General features: G+C 44.3%; 1 protein-coding gene and 1 non-coding gene across 8 annotated transcripts in view; one reads left to right on the forward strand and one right to left on the reverse strand.

Moving 5' to 3' along the window:
• LOC116428254 (uncharacterized) overlaps window positions 1-16,986 on the reverse strand; it is a 51,776-nt gene that overhangs the window by 16,376 nt on the left and 18,414 nt on the right. For 6 of the 7 annotated variants that reach the window (XM_076366545.1, XM_076366548.1, XM_076366547.1 and 3 more), the window contains exon 5: window positions 144-1,202. In XM_076366545.1, the coding sequence (XP_076222660.1) occupies window positions 144-1,202 (1,059 nt within the window). Of the gene's footprint in view, window positions 1-143; window positions 1,203-1,805; window positions 2,033-16,986 lie in introns of those variants that run through there. The other variant, XM_076366546.1, reaches the window with a different exon arrangement.
• Window positions 12,449-12,520, forward strand: TRNAA-UGC (transfer RNA alanine (anticodon UGC)). Its single transcript has one exon. It is a non-coding gene; the product is annotated as a tRNA-Ala (tRNA).

The raw sequence follows: 16,986 nt of genomic DNA on the forward strand, positions 1-16,986 counted from the left end.
ATCTCATCAGAAAATGTTGAAATACTCCTAGCGAAAAACTTCCAAGTGCAAAGGGTTAATAAATAAAACACTAAAAAACTCCGTTCCTCTCAAACCTCCAAAGATCACCTATACAAAACACATCAACTTCACCCAAATCTCACCTGAAACGATCCGTCCTTCGAGTCGGTGCAGAAGATCGGCGCCTCCTTGTACCAGCGGTCCTGCGAGTATATCGAGTTCACCCTCATGCCAGCCCTGCCCTTCTGCGAGAGGACGCTCTTCTCCGTCCTGTCGCCTTCATACTCAATGTACTTCTGATCGCCCTGCGACCCGGCGACCTTCTCCGAAATGGTGAACACGCACAACGCGTCGCTGCCCATCCTGGTATCCCCCAACGCTGGCGAGCAGGTCCTCAGGATGCCCAGGTCGCAGGGGTCCAGTATGCTCCTGGGGTCGCTGGCGATCACCTGGAACTGCCGCCGGTTGTCCCTGTTCCTCTTGAGCACCGTCTCCTCCTCGTTCTCGTCGATCTCGCGGTCCCGCTCGTAGGAGGACGCGACGGCTTTGCTCCTGGGGTCATTGGCGATCACCTGGAACTGCCGCCGGTTGTCCCTGTTCCTCTTGAGCACCGCCTCCTCCTCGTTCTCGTCGATCTCGCAGTCCCGGTCGTAGGACGCGACCGCCTTGCTCCTGCAGTGCTTGCAGTCCTTCTTCCTGCGCCGCCTGTTGGGCCTGGACTCCGCCTGCGTCTGCACCGAGACTTCTCGCTCCTTGTCGACCGAGACGCTCTCCGCGGTTTCCGCATTGTCCTCGCGCCAGCCGGTCTTCTTCTCGCGGCTCGTCACGCGGACGGAGGAGCTGGCGCAGGGAGGATCGAGGCCGCTGGACCGGCGGAACGGCAGCGTCAGGTTGCGGCGGAAGCGGGACTCCGCTTCCTGATCTGCAGTCGAACGGATCTTGCTGGGTCTCGGTGAGAGTCGCGGGACTCGGTCCTCCGGGTTCTCAGGGGGGTTATGGTGGTCTGGGTTCAGCGTCTGAGGTTGCTTCGGGCACGAGAGGATCCTCGAGACCTGCTCCACGCCCGGCAGGATGTCCTCGTACACGTGGCCGTCCGGCACGTGCGAGGCCGACGCGTGCGACACGAAATCGATCCTCGGGAAGGACTGCGATTGGATGCCTGGCTGCTGCTGCTGCTCCTCCTCGAATCCTTGGTTCTCCATCTGCGAGGAAAGTCTGGGTTAGATGTGCATTAGAAAGGGAACTTTTATGGTTGATGATTAGGGGAATGTGGGTTTTGGTAGGTTGAAGTTTTGGGCATGTTGGTGGGAATGAGGCTTGGTGGGAATGGTTTGTTGTGATGAGGAAACTTTGGATAGTTTTGATGCTTTTGAGTGTTACGATGTATTTGATAAGGTCGAAGCTTACGATTTGGGATGTGGAAAATTCAAAGCTTAGGATTTAGAATTTGATAAAGTCAAAGCTTATGATCTAGAACGTGACGAACTCAAAGCTTACAATTTAGAACTTGACGAACTCAAAGCTTAAAATTTAGAACTTGGCGAACTCAAAGCTTACAATTTAGAACTTGACAAACTCAAAGCTTACAATTTAGAACTTGGCGAACTCAAAGCTTATAATAATAGAACTTGACGAACTCAACGCTTAAAATTTAGAACTTGACAAACTCAAAGCTCACAATCTCAAACTTAAACAATTCAAAGCCTCCAATTCCAACTCAAGAACCTTAAACACAATAGCCAAACCCTCAAGTTCTACGAAAGAACTCCCAGAATTACGCATTGTCACACTGAAATGCCGATTACCAATCACGCGTCTCAACCTCGAAGATTCCCTCATGAAAAACAATCGCCGGTTGTCTCCGATTCGTCATCCATCCTTGAATAGCCAAGATTCCCATCGGCGTCGACCGATGAGTCTTATCCAGCAAACCGCAATCGGTATTACGCTGTGCAACCGGTTAACAATCGCGATCCTGTTAACCCGTCCGATCGGCGTCACTCGTTGACTCACCGCGCGTGGATCGACTGATCGATCGCGGATCCAGTGGAACGTCCGGCCGGCTTCATTGAGATTTTCGATCGGTAAAATCGCGGCGGGACCCGCGCGGAATAGTACCGAGGCGCGAGGTCGATGACGTCAGGGCACGCTTTCGCCAGAGATCAATCGGAGAGTCAAGTCGCGATAATTGCGACAATCGTTCGGGACGCTCCCCAACGAGACGGTTTAATTCCCGGTCGCCCCCCCTTTTCCACGAGGCCCGCACTGTTTCGCATTTCGTTCCAATTTAAGGGGAGCGCCGCACGTCGCCGCCATTTACTTCGGTTCGACGGATCGCCGGACGCTAATTGCGCGAAACCACCTCGGATTCGAGCGAGAATTTCTTTTATCGATTATTATTTAGCTTTTCGAAGTGTTTTCTGGAGGAGGAAGCAGGTGGTAATGAGATGAGAGCAGGGGATTGATTGTTATTCGCTCTTTTTCAAGTTTTGAGAGCTGAAAGTGGAGCTTTTGATATGGAGATGTTTGATCTTCTATGGATCCTTCGATTCACTATCGCCTAATTTTCAAAAACAAATAGAGAAATTATCCTATCGATTATTCTTTATCTCATCGAAGTGTTTCCAATAGGAAAAATCAGATGGTAATGAGATTAAAGCAGTGCATTTGATTGTTATTCGTTCTTTTCGACTTTTCGAGCGCTGAAAGTGAAGCTTCTGACATAGAGATGTTCGATTTCCCATAGATCCTTCGATCTACTGTCGCTCAATTTTCAGAAACAACTCGAGAAATTATCCTATCGATCATTCTTTACCTCGTCAAAGTGTTTCCAAAAGGAAAATTCAGACGTCAACGAGATGAAAGCACTGAACTCAATTTTCATTCACCCCTTCCAACATTTCGAGCGCAGAAAAACAGAAATCCTCGATCTAGCAAACAGAAGATCAACACCCCCTTAGTACGAGCATCCAGTGGCCAGTGATCCGAAGGTATAAATATCGATCTCCGAGGAGAGGGCCGGTCATCGGTGGTCGATCGTCGCGAGATATCGATTCGTTTAAACGAATCATAAGGAGAGGCCCCGGTTCGGTGGTCGTGGGAGCGTCCGGCTTTTTCTCTACCCACATTCGATAAACGAATCGATAAACGAATCGGCCCGGGTCCCGTGGCTTCCACGCTCGGCCGGGGAAAAAACGAGCCGGTGCGGCGATCATCGGGGACACGATAATTGGCGAGGAGAAGAGGGCCGGCATCGGCCCACAAAACGCTTAATTATATCCACGAGGCAGCTCGTTCGTTTCTCTTTTCTCTCTCTCTCTCTCTCTTTTTCGTTTCGTCTCGTTATCTGTGTTGCTTTCCCTCTCTTCATACGGGGAGCATAAACTGTCATGAATCGATCAAACCGCTACGAACGGGGCACGGATCTCTCCGCGGGCGACGCAGGTGGTCGCTGGTGCGAAACTCCTCGATCCTTATCTGCATTATTTTTCCGGCGACTTGGAATTTCTTCGATTGTTGTCGGGGAATCGTATTTAATCGATATCTCGGAGGAGGCGAAGTTATATGAGTATCTCTTATTTAACCCTTCGCGGACGAAGATTAAAGGAAATATAGAAAACCATCGACAGATGAAGCTAAATTACATATCGATTACTTGAACAATAGGAAAATAGAAAACTACGTGAATTTCTTCGATTGTTGCCCGGATCGTATTTGATCGATATTTCGGAGGAGGCGAACTTCTATGCATACTTGGCCAAATTCCCTTTCTAGTTAACCCCTTGTCCTACAACGAGTTAGACTCGTGATAAAGATTTTCAACATGATTCAACAAATATATCACTCGGTTCATTCGAAATCGAAGTGATTATTCCTCTGTAATCAACTATTATACTTAAAAGGAAGTAAAGGCATAACGTATGCTTAGAATTCTTCTCTTTTTCGCCGTGACTAAAGGCGCTCAGACATTCCTACGAATTCCAACGGATTAAACATCCCTATAATGCTTCCAATTACGTAACAAGCGAAAACAATCCCACTACCCACACTAATAGTTAATTAGAACCCCGAAGAATCAGTGAAATCCAAAATATTCGAAATATTCACTCGCGTACAACCTTTAGATCCGATTTCCACGAGGATAGAGAACTCTTCTGAAGGTAAACTTCGAGAACATTCCGAAAGTGGAACTGGTTCAATTTCTAATTGACAAGTAGAAGAGGCTTTGGAATATTCTTTCTCGTCGATTGTTTCGAGCCAGGGGGCAGGGATCGATGGTAGGAAACCGAGCGCCCCCGAAAGGGGCACGCGCGCGTCAGCTGCGCCGAATCCTTTCGCTGGCGCCGCTAATTGGTTAACCTTTAATTGAGTACACGGTGAATAGAACGAAAGAAGAGACCCGGGGGCAGCCGTAGAAGCGTGGACGAGAAGCAATTAGCCCATCGGTCGGACTCGAACCGAACGATTGCCGCCTCCCTTCTTCGCGGCTAGCTTCCCTCGGCTCGTGTCCGGTGATCGGTCAACTGAAAATTACCCCCCTTCGCTTCCCGGGAAACCGATACTCCAGTATTCGTCTATTTTCAGACGACTTCCTCGTACGACGATCGGTTCTAAGCGGTTCCCGAGTTTCAGCGGTTTATGTTGAGACACTTGGGATTAGGGGACTTTGCGTTTGGAGTTAGGGGATCTAGCAATGATTGTTTTGTTAGCGTGATTTATTTATATTTTTGCATTTTAAAATTACCACCTTTCTTGTACATTGATAGGTTCTAAGTGGATTCTAAGTTTCAGTAGTTAATATTAAGAAACTTGGGATTAGGGGATTTTGCGTTTGGAGTTAGGGGATTTATCAATGATCGTTCTGTTAGTGTAATTTATTTGTACTTTTGCATTTGAAAATTACCACCTTTCTTGTACACTGATCGGTTCTAAGTGGATTCTAAGTTTCAGTAGTTAATATTAAGACACTTGGGATTAGGGGACTTTGCGTTTGGAGTTATGGGATTTATCAATGATTGTCCTGTTAGATAATGATGAGTTTTGAGGCAATTACGAGATAAGCTTCATCATTCCCTCATTATACAAGTATAATCCTTGCCTAGATCTCTAAGGTCCACTGTAATTCCTTCATGGATAATTTTCAAGCAACGATCTGCCCAAGATAAGCTCGAAAGGAACGACTATTCGTTAACGGAATTCAATTGTCAACACTATAACCACCAAGCAGTCAAACTAACTTTCGATCTACAATTCGGTTCGCCTATTGCCAAGTGAATGTCGCTTCTATAGAGTCCTAAAGAGAACCGATCAATTATTTCTCACAGAAGCGTGTTGTCTTCAATCATTGCAAAAAGGGATCAAGAGTACTCCAGCAACCGTACAGTAGTCCCAGCGTTGGAGAGGGGAAAAGCGATTCTAATGAAAAAAAGGAGGATCCCGGTAGCAATTTGTCAGACGAGGGAAGAGAAGCGGCAGCGCCGCGGCTGCTCGGGCCGATTCTTCTCCGGCCGCATCCGTTCCGGTCCGGCGTGTGTCGTAATTGGTTCGGCGGGTGATTAATCGAGGGCCCATTTCGACCGTCTTAGCCTCTCGCGGCGGACAATTACGGGGGCGTGCGAGCACGTGCGCGGTCACCGAGGCCCGCGCAATTAGTCACGTTGCGGGGACGCGTGCGACGCTGCAGCCGCGGATCGTTTATGCAAATGCGAATTATGTAACGATCGAATTCCGACCTTGCTTACCGGAGACGTTCGTTTCAACACTTGGCCAACGAAAACAGAAGATCTCCGCATTGTCTTTTATTTTCTTTGATTTTTTCTTTTGTTATTTAGTGAGTCTTGAGTTCGAGTTACTTGCAATTTGTTTATTGTCATGTTGTAACGTATGGAAGGGTTTCGTGAAAATGGTTGGGTTTGTGGAGTTTTTTGATAGAGATGTTCAACGTTTTCTAACGATACTTTGGAAACTAGGTTATCGTTGAGTCCGAATTATTCATAATTTGTTAATTGTTACGTTGTTGTATCGTATGGAAGGGTTTTCGTGAAAATAGTTGGGTTTGTGGAGTTTTCTGATAGGGATGTTCAACGTTTTTTAACGATACTTTGGAAATTAGGTTATCGTTGAGTTAGAGTTATTTGTAATTTGTTCATTGTTACGTTGTTGTAACGCACGGAAGAGTTTTCATGAAAACGGTTGAGTTTGTCGAGTTATTCAATGTTTTCTGACGATTTGGAAACTAAGTCATCTAGAGATCACACGTGAATGAAGAGAATATGTTACTTTATTTCGATGTTTGGTACATTGTAGCGTGATGCAGAGCTTAGTGTTGAATATCAAGCTGTGACTTTGCTGGGTCGAGTGCGGAGGGTTAATAAAGGAATGATAGATAGCGTTGAGTGGGCCATGCGAGATTGAAAGGAACAGAAGCTCCATTGAAGGTTCAAAGAAGAATTAGACGGAAATAAATGGAACCCGTGTTACGAACAGAAGGAATAGTTCTCGAGTGACTAATGCTCGTGCAGCCGAGGCGAAAATGTCGGGCAGACAGACGGAGGAACGCGGAGAGATGCCCGATCGTCGATAAACCGTGTCGCGTGCCGAAGGCAGAACAACAGGTCTCGATGGAAAAGAATCGAGCACGAGGAGAGCTCAAAGTAGTTATTGTTCGTAAACAATATCCTGCAGTCGTAATTGATCGACACTTATTCAACCGTTGGACAGTAAATAACGTTCGGCTAAATGGATTATCGATCTTCGCCACATGCTTTGCAAATCGGTAATTATCTAACAATGAATCGATAATTATCTAGTAAATATAATAACAAAAGAACTCACAAAACAATAGTGCTGCCATTCATTTCTCAATCTTTGAATGTACATCATCCTAAACCTTCCTAAACTTCTCTCGACCATCGTTATTCCCATCAATCCTCGATATCCAGAACAGCAAGTCTAAAAACCACTAATTACCTTTCAACCAACCTTCTCTTATCAATAAAATATTATCTGATCAATGCCATCACCAAAGAACTCACTTCAATTCCCCATCTTCGAATGTACATCACTCCAAACCTTCTCAAACTTATCACAATCATTAAATGCCATTTTCATCAACCCTCACTCTTTAAAGCGACAACAAATTTACAAAGAACTCGCTTCAATTCCCCATCTTTGAAAGTAAATCATACCAAACCTCCTCAAACTTCTCACAACCATCGTCATCCCCATCAATCCCCAATATCTTCAGCAACAGCAAGTGTCTCTTATCAATAAATTAATATCCAATCAATGCCATCACCAAAGAACTCATTTCAATTCCCTATCTTCTAATGTACATCACCTTGAACCTTCCCAAACATCTCACAACCATCATCATTCCCATCATTCCTCAACCTCCAGAGCAACAGCAAGTCTACAAGCCACTAATTACCTTCCCACCAACCGTCTCTTATTAATCAATCATTATCCAATCAATGCAACCACCAAGGAACTCACTTCAATTCCCCATCTTCCAATGTACATCACTCCAAACCTTCCCAAACATCCCACAACCATCATCATTCCCATCATTCCTCAACCTCCAGAGCAACAGCAATACAAGCCACTTCCCAACCTCCTCTCGCCAATAAATCAATTACTATCTAATCGATGCGAGCGCGAAAGAACCCCCTTCGATTCCCTATCTCCCAATTAACATTTTCCGCAATCTCCCAGGCTTCCCACGTTCAACGGAAAGCCGGCGATACCTGCCCGACGGAAGAGGTGTCGCGGCCGGGCGAGGAAAGTATCCGCTGAATGAAAACCGGAGACATATGGACGCGGCGTGCATTCGGGCGAAGGTGTGCGCGGGTAGACCGGTTGTTCCGTTCGCACGTGTCGCGCCATATGCCGGCCGCGCTGGGCGCAATGGGTGCAATGGGTGGCCAAGGGCTAGCGTTGCGCGCCTATCGGCGTCGATTACGTCAGAGAGAGCCGGGGACCGACCACATTCCCGCCGAAACGAATTTGCAAGCCGGTTTACATGAATACGCGCGCGCGCGCGCGCCGTGGCCAACGGGACTTATTAAAAAAAGAACGTACCGCGGTACAATTATGCGGGGAACGGCGGAGTTTCCTCTAACGATCGCCGACCGCGATGCGTTTCTCCCGCGGAAACCAGCGAGGAACGAGTCGCGGCCTCGATCGGCGTGCGATTTTTGTGAAACCGTCGGCGACTGTCGCGAGTGGAAGGTGTATTGGCCAATCTTGCTTTCGGAATCTTGGAGTTCTAGTTTTCATTGTCCCTCGCTGAGAGGTTTTGTAAGGTTTAAGGGAAAAGTGAGGTTCGGAGGCTGGATCGTTGAGTATTGAGCTATTGAAAGCTCTTTTGTGTTTTCTTTGATATTGTTACGGTTATTAGTTCATCTGCGTGTTTGGGGTATTAACACTAGATTTACGGACAGTTATTCTATACTTTATTCTATTGTTCCTAGAGAACTACGTGTTCGTTTCTATAAATCGCGAAAATTGTAGCTTCGAAGCCAAAGTATTGCAATGCTTATTCGTATAATTGTATGAATCAAGAGCGACTTAAACTATTACTAAGTAATATTTAAAAAATTCAATATCCGTCAAATTGACGGGTTGCGAAAACCTAGTGTTAACAAACGATGAAGGCTTCTTAGTCTCCTAACATTCGAAGATAGTCTTGAGAGGAGGGACGCGCGAATGATGCGGTGAACGAACGGTCGATTGAATCGAATGATCTCCAAACTTAACAAACAAGCATGCTAAGCTACAAGAAACTGTCTCACACCTCCACAATTGTTATCCTCAACGTACGGCCAAGTAAAATAAAAAAAACCAGAAGAAAAGGGAAGAAACTAGGAAACAACGCGATCAAATCGAAGGCCAATCTCAACGATACACGAACGATCAAATGAACCGAACGATCTCAAAACTTAACAAACAAGCATGCTAAGCTACAAGAAACCGTCTGACACCTCCACACTCGTTATCCCCGACGAACGATCGAAGGAGAACATAAAAACAAGAAGATCGGATAGATTTTTAGCTAACGATGCACGTTGATCGGCCGTTATTCCATTCCCGTGTCGCGCCGCTGATATCAAGGGAAGAAACAACAATGGCGCATTATACGGGAACGTGGTCCCGTGGTCCACGACTCGGCTCTCGAATTTTTCTGCGAGTGTATCGCGATTACCGGGCCCCGGTTCCCGGTTTTACGGGCGGCGGGCTCTGGATCGCGGCCATTAATTCTCCGCGGTTCCCAGTGGTACGCTTATTATCTGCGCGTCGCTTCGCCTCATATTTGCTTTGCTAATTCGCGCGGACGTCGATCGGATCGCATCGGATCGGGTCCACGTGGATCCGCGGATCAACCGTGCGCTTCGATCTTTTTACAGCGATCGAACTTAACCCTTCGCCTTAAAACAACGCGTGAGACTCTGAAGATATCGAACAGAGTTTACCAAACATAAATAATTACTAATCATTCTAGGCGTATCGTGCATCCATGTTTACTCTAAAGTGTAACAACTGATAAGAGAAGAATAATATTTCACTTGAATTCAGAGGAACTTCAATTACTGAGTTCCTATTAATAGGAGATATCAATAGGAACCTACTACTAATCAATAGGAACTTAGCGATTAAAGTTCCTGCGGATTCAAATGAAATATTCTCCTCTTATCAATTATTATACTTTAGAAACGTGGATGCCTGATATGCCCAGAGTTTCCTAAGCTTTAACTATTGAGCTTCTTGCCTCAAAATTTCAAGTGTCTCATTTTTAATTATTTTGTTTATAAAATGAGGACTCCTGAGTTTGTTAATCATTTTTACTAACAATGAAGCTGAACGTTTCTCAGCAAGAAATCTACGAAAAAGGATGTCGATTCTTTTTAATTAGTCTTTCGCTATCGCCGCACGTCTCATCCGATTGAGCCTTCGCTCGAATGAACCGTTGCCTCGAAACCGTTTAAAGCGCAAAAGTCCGCGAAGATCCATCCCAGGGATCGATAGAAAGGAGACGAACGGAAGCGTCGAATAGATTCGCGAGCCGCAGCCGCGGTGAAAGGCCGGACGCGCGAAAAGACCGGCGGCGGTTCGCCGACGATCGCGTAAAAACGCGGCGAAACGGCTCGATAACAACGTTGTCCGGTGAATCGAACACGCGACCGTGCGATTGCGATACATCCCCGGCCGCGGGAACTGGAACGTTTCTAACGAACGGAAATTCTTTCGATTTCATCGAGCCGCGAGCGTGTTCTCTCCGCGTCCCACGAGCGCGCGCTTCGCCTCGCTGATACGCGCGGTCGATAATACAGTTGAGTAAGGACGTTGTTGAATGTTTATTTGCTGAATAGATACAGCAGAGCTTGGACTAAGTATACATTTCTTAATATTTATTAACCCAATATTTATTAAAAGATTTCAAATGGAATTGAAGCATGGATGTTTGTGTGATTCTTTTGAATTCAAATGAGATATTACTCCTCTGTTAGCAATTATTACACTTTGGAGCAAATATTGATATAGAATTGATACAGAATTGATATAGATTGATGTATATTCTTGATAAAACCTGCAAACGTGGATCTATTAAGATCCGAATCGCTCTAAATGTCGGCTTAATGAGGTATTAACCAGCTTCTTTGGTAATTCCGGCTAATTTGGCTGAATTCAGATTTGATACGGTCGAAATTTCGGCTTATGTATTAACCCTCGGACGAAGATTCTTCGGAATATACGAAGCTTTAACAGGTGAAGCTGAATTACCTATCAATCGCTTAATTAATATAAAAAAGGGAAGCTACGTACTGACCTCTTGCTGTTTAAGTAATCAGATCATTCGGTCGCGACTTACTCTTTCAAATAAGTTTCATCTCGCCGAAACGTCGCCAGATTTCATACAGTGAAACTGTGAAATTTGATATTTCATATTATACCTCGTATAACGCAATTTGAGAAATATCGAATTAAAACAGCTTTTCCCTCTAATGTACATTTCTCTTCCAGTTAGTTTACAGAATATCATCTCTATCTCATCAGAGTGTTCAAACATTTCTACTAAAAAACTTCCGAGCTCAAAGGGTTAATATTATACCTCGTATAACGCATCAATTTGAGAAATATCGAATTAAAACAGCTTCTTCCTCTAATGTACATAATTTCTCTTCCAGATTACAGAACATCGTCTTTATCTCATCAGAGTGCTCAAACATTTCTACCGAAAAACTTCCGAGCGCAAAGGGTTGACTATCAGCTCCCTCGGTAATTTCTCAAAGAATCATTCGTACCTTTTCCAAATCTCGTCGGGCATTTTTTGGCTAGCATCGGTAACGATTCAACATCCGCGAAGAGAAGTTTGTCTCTCGGTATGCAAAGGTCGGCCAGCCCCGACGTGGCCGAGCAACGAAACAAGTGACAAACGACGCAACAGTTCGGGCAATTCGTGGCTCGGATAAGCGAGGTTCGGATAATCGAGGCCCCGCCGTAATATCATTATACCGGGGACGAGAAACGACATCTGGGGCCACGGGCAGGTCCCCGCCGCTCGTAAACGCGCCGCATAAAACGTATTCGAATCACAATGGGCCATTCTCGCGGCTGAAAATGATTTGCGCGTCGGTCCGGGGCCCGGGCGCCCCCTCCCCTCGAAATTATCGGCCTCTCTCTCTCTCTCCACCCCGTAAGGGCGCGCCGCTATTAATTCGCCCTCGTCCGCGCGGAATCGCGCGCGAGGTTTTACGAGCCTGCGGCCCACCGGACAAATTGATTTCGACAAAGACACGACGGAGCCGTACCGTGCAATCGCTCCTGCGCGATGCCAACTCACTCGCCGTGCACGTTTGACCCTTCGCGCTCGGGGGGCGCCCTTCGGTCGCCGCTGGATTCGACCCGACAAAATGATCAAATTTAAAATTCAATATCAACCCTTTGCGGACGAATGTCGGAATTTTTCTGAGCTCGAATTTCCACGTTTGGAATACCAAGTGCGAGAAAATGATTTAACTATTCGAACAGCGAGAGATTAGTACACAATTTATGCAAAGTATTTATCAGAAAATAATGAATATCCGTTGAGAAAAATATTCTCGAGTAAGGATTAACAGATTGTTCACCGGTCACGAGTCAACTCGTGATTGCACTTGCATTGGCTTCTCAATTTTTTAGATGCAGAGCAATGTGGAATATTGCAGAAGCAGAATAGTGAAAGTTATATAAAAGATACGTCTGAAGTTTCATTTCGATTCATTAAGTATAAATAAAGTATATTAAAATTGATTTAGATTGATTCACTTTATGATAGCTTCTGTGTAAAATTACCGGTCAACAGTGTGTTAATAATGATACTGATTCATTACTTTCGCAGTAATTGTCTACAGTGCTATCTGACGTGCACTCCCCAATTACTTCTACGGTATTTCAGCTCGTTCTTTCAAGAGGGGATGTAGCTCAGTGGTAGAGCGTTCGCTTTGCATGCGAAAGGCCCCGGGTTCGATCCCCGGCATCTCCAAACTTCTTTTTTCTCAATACCAAATTTTTTTTTAAACCATTACCACCCACGTGAACATACTTATTTTATTCGCGATGCAATTGTTAATGTTCTTTTTCGAGTGTAAGATACACTTTAGACCTCCATAGATAAAGCGCTCGTAAAATTGTTATCGACTCGAGGTTAATCTATTTTTACCCGTCAAACTTTACAATGTGAAATTATTTTAGAATTATTCTCATAGTCACTGTCATTCGATGAATTACAATTAATGAAATCCTGTGACAATATCGTAGTAGATCGATGGTTGGAAACAATTTGCTAAAAGCTGACGAGCGATTCGTCGTCTCTGAATATTGAAACGCATCGTCCAGCGTCCAGTGTATTAACCTCTTACGTTACAGTTGATTCGGAGATTCAACAAAGTCTCGCGCGACGAATTTGTTTCTATCAACTTCACCCAGATACGTATAGCAATTTTGTTCGTTAACCCTTTGCACCCGAGAGACGACTCCCAGTCGTCTTTCGTTCTAGCGCAGCGCAATGATGAACGGTAAAATTCAATATTACATTTTACAGAGCACAAGACACCAACGATCGATTTGAGATAAAAACATTTAGTAACATAAGCAGCTTTATAGCGTAATATGACTGCAATAGTAAATCGTTAATAATTATTATCAACATCATTTGCCTTTGTTATTAAAGAACAAGCATTGTGGCAGTCAACGTGTTAACACCGATGTGTCAACGACGATTATTCAAAAATATTTCTATATTATAAACAATGCTATCTAATGTGGCGATGTTCGGCTAGATGAATGTGCAATAACAATGCAATTCAATCAAATGATTCAACATTACTATGAACTATATAGCAGTCAAAATGACTGGTTTCGATTGTTTTGCTTTGAAATTATTGATATCTTAAAAGCAATTCAATCAAATGATTTAATATTATATTTTTTCCATTTTCTGTATTTTGCTCTATGAAATCGGCGTTCAACGTGTCGAAGTACAATATTAACCCTAGAACTACTGTAGTACTCAAAATAACTGCTTTCAATTGTTTTACTTCGCAATCATCGATATCTTCGAAGTACCGAATATTCGAATTTTTAAAATAGTTTCATTCGAGTACTATAACGAATGTCCGAAGAAACCGACAACAACCTATCGTTACAATTTTTATAGAGATTACATATTAACCGTATCAAACGCTCGGTAGTTCCGTTAAACATCGAATTCGACAGTTCCACGGTGCGAGAGCTAGTAACCGAGAGTCACCTCCCGAGTGCGAGGGGTTAATTGAATTCGTCTCGGGTCGCCTGGAAAATACCCGGTCAGAAACTCCGAGAGCAAAAATTACCGGCAAGCTCGCATCGTTTTCCGGTCGGATCGCCGGCAAATCAGCCGATTCCGCCCGCTAATAATCGCATCGCGTCGATTATCCGTTAAGTATAGGGTCTAAAATCGCGCGGGGAGCATCGGCCCGATCCGGCGGACCAACACGACCCGATGACTGCACGTCACTGGCATGCACACAGTCGTAATTCATGCGGCCGGTATAATGGCCGGGGCTCCGCGTCGCGCCGCCTCCCCCGCCCCGTCCCCTCGCCACGAGCAACACGAATAAATCATAAAATTCATAACTGGCCGTCACCGACTCGGAGAAACCGTCGATGAAAAAAGAAACTTCGTTATCGAGTGACGGCCGGGTCGGTCCCTCGGGGAGGTTAGATATTCCTATGGAACCGGCATTCCCGTGGAAGCCGAGTTTTTATTTTATTTCCGCCGGCAAAGGTTTTATTTATCGCGCGCCCGTTGGAACCTGTTCGATGCGTTACACGAACGGACGGACGGGGAGGTCGGATGGTTTCTGGTAAACTTCGACCCTGCGACGAGGGGTGGTTTTAACGCGTTCGAATATTCCGCGACGACGATCGTCCGCGAGCGAGGGATACTTGGATTGAGATGATTGGATTGAGGACATTTGGGAACGAAGGTTTCTGATAGTAATTTTTAATTTTGTAATAAGTTAGTTTTGTTAGCGTAATTTTTGTTTGACTAACCTGATTAATAGCTTGAGGTTTAGGAGTATTCTTTTGGTACCAGATGTTCAAGTTTCATGCTTTCGACTTTGTTAATCGATACTTTCCAATTGCAAATATTAAGTTTTCTATGCTATTTTTCATTCTACTTCATAATTTTCTTTCTATTCTATTTGTTGTTCTATCTTATTTTACTAGTTTTTGTTTCAGTTCATTATGATCTGCTCTATTCTATTTCTCGATACTTTTCAATTGCAAACTTTAATTTTTCTATTCTATTTTTCATTCTATTTCATAATATTTTTTCTATTCTATTCATCATTCTATCCTGTTTCATTATTTTCTATTCCATATCATCTCAGTATTTTCCAATCCATTTTATTCCATTATATTCTGTTCTATTCTATTTCTCGATACTTTTCAACTGAAAAGATTAACTTTTCCATTTCGTGTTCCATTCTATTTCATAATTTCCTATTCTACTCGTTATCCTATCCTGTTTCATTCTTTTCTATTCCATCCCACCTCATTATTTTCCATTCTATTCTATTACATTTCGTTCTACCCGATTCTATCAGTGAATTCCATATTTTCCGCATCAACGAACCCTCCCGTCAACTTTCACGTTCCCGTTTCCGACGCGTCTCCGCGCGATACGCGTAGCCCGCGCGACAAAGACGTTATTATTATTCATACGATTATTAAACGTCCGCTCGGCGAGAACTATCGTCCATTACCATTCAGATGGGCATTACCCGTTGAACAAATAATTGAAAGGAGCGCACTGTTCCGCGTCGTCTGAAAGACTCCCTTGAATCCCACCGACGTCCGGCGATGAACGCGCGCGGTTCCAACGACCAAACTCGTCTCGCGGCTCTAATTAAACTCGATCGCCGACGTAATCGGCCGCGCTATTAATTCATCGCTGTTGCCCTAACTTGGACATCGAACGAATTGACCCCCTCACCGACGAGCATCTTTCACAATATCTTTCATTCAATCGTAGAAGATAAAACTCAGTTAAAACTTAGAATAAACATTCAGCTTCGATACCAATAAATGATTAAAACGCTTAGAAAGCTTCGTTTTATAAGCAAAGCGCTTAAAAGTTAGATAATTGGGTTCCCTGAAGTTCTCAGGCGAGAAGCTAATAGTTAAAACAAATATTCTTCTTCGTAAATTTCTTATTAATAAACACTGAGCTTTGATATCGGTAAAAGAAGCGATTTAAAAACTTAGAAACTTTCGTTTCATAAGCAAAGCGCTTAAAAGTTGGAAAATCGGATTTTTCTGAACTTTTATGGCGAGAAGCTAACAGTTAAAACTTAGAATCAACATTCTTCTTCGTAGATTTCTTATTAATAAACATTCAACTTCGATACCAACAAATATTAAAACACTTAGAAGCCTTCGTTTTATAAGCAAAACGCTTGAAAGTTAAACAATTGGGTTCCCTGAACTTCTGTGGCGAGAAGCTAATAGTTAAACCTTAGAATCAACATTCTTCTTCGAAGATTTCTTATTACTAAACATTTAGCTTCGATACCAGTGAAAGAAATTATTAGAAAGCTTAGAAACCTTCGTGTCGTATGCGAAACACTGAAAACTGAGCACTAATCGCGAAGCGTCTGTCGAAATGTCTTTTTAATGAAGACACTTAGCTATGCAACTTTGCTAATTACCAGAGCATTCAAAGAAACATTCAATTTGATTCGAATCTATTTGAAATATATTACATAACAATATATCTAAGTTGTTCTATGTATAATGTGTGAATCGACGTGCTGGTCTCCTGGTGTTCGAGTAATTAAATTATTTGTTTATGTAAATGTTTTCACGTTAATCTTCGAAACATGTAAACTCCACCTCGAAATGTCGACATTGGTCCGCAAAGGGTTAATTCCCAGTGTTCCTACGGTTTCAATACACTTTCTTCGAAACGCGCGTCGCCGCGATATTCGAATAATTGAAGGGTTAACTGGGTCGCGGACGCAGGAAATCGGCCGGCGGATTCACCTCATCCACCCGTCGTGACCCTGAGCAATCCCATGGAATAGGCAACTACGCTTGACCCGCGCGGGAGTCACGCGATCTCGGATGAAGCCGGCGCGTTTCCCGGACCGTTTCCTCGTGAGTTCGCGAGGGAACGCGGCGAGATTATCGCGCCAATTAGCGCGGCCGCGTTACGTATGTATGTACATACGTGGGATCGCAACGATTCGGGAAGCTCGAATCGTTGCTTTTTTTCCCCTTCCTCCTGTTTTTTTTTCCTTTCTAAATGGAATGGCTGTTCCAGTGGGAATCGGCCGTGCGCGTGCTCGCTCGCGTCGTTCACCCTTTGACTTGGAATGTCGGTGGGAATTTTCAGATGAGTTTGATGGATAGGAGCATTGTTGGCTTCCATGAGATCGAATCGAGATAGCGGGGAATATTGGC

This window comes from Nomia melanderi, chromosome 4 (assembly GCF_051020985.1).
Source record: "Nomia melanderi isolate GNS246 chromosome 4, iyNomMela1, whole genome shotgun sequence".
In the NCBI taxonomy this organism is placed as follows: Eukaryota; Metazoa; Arthropoda; class Insecta; order Hymenoptera; family Halictidae; genus Nomia; species Nomia melanderi.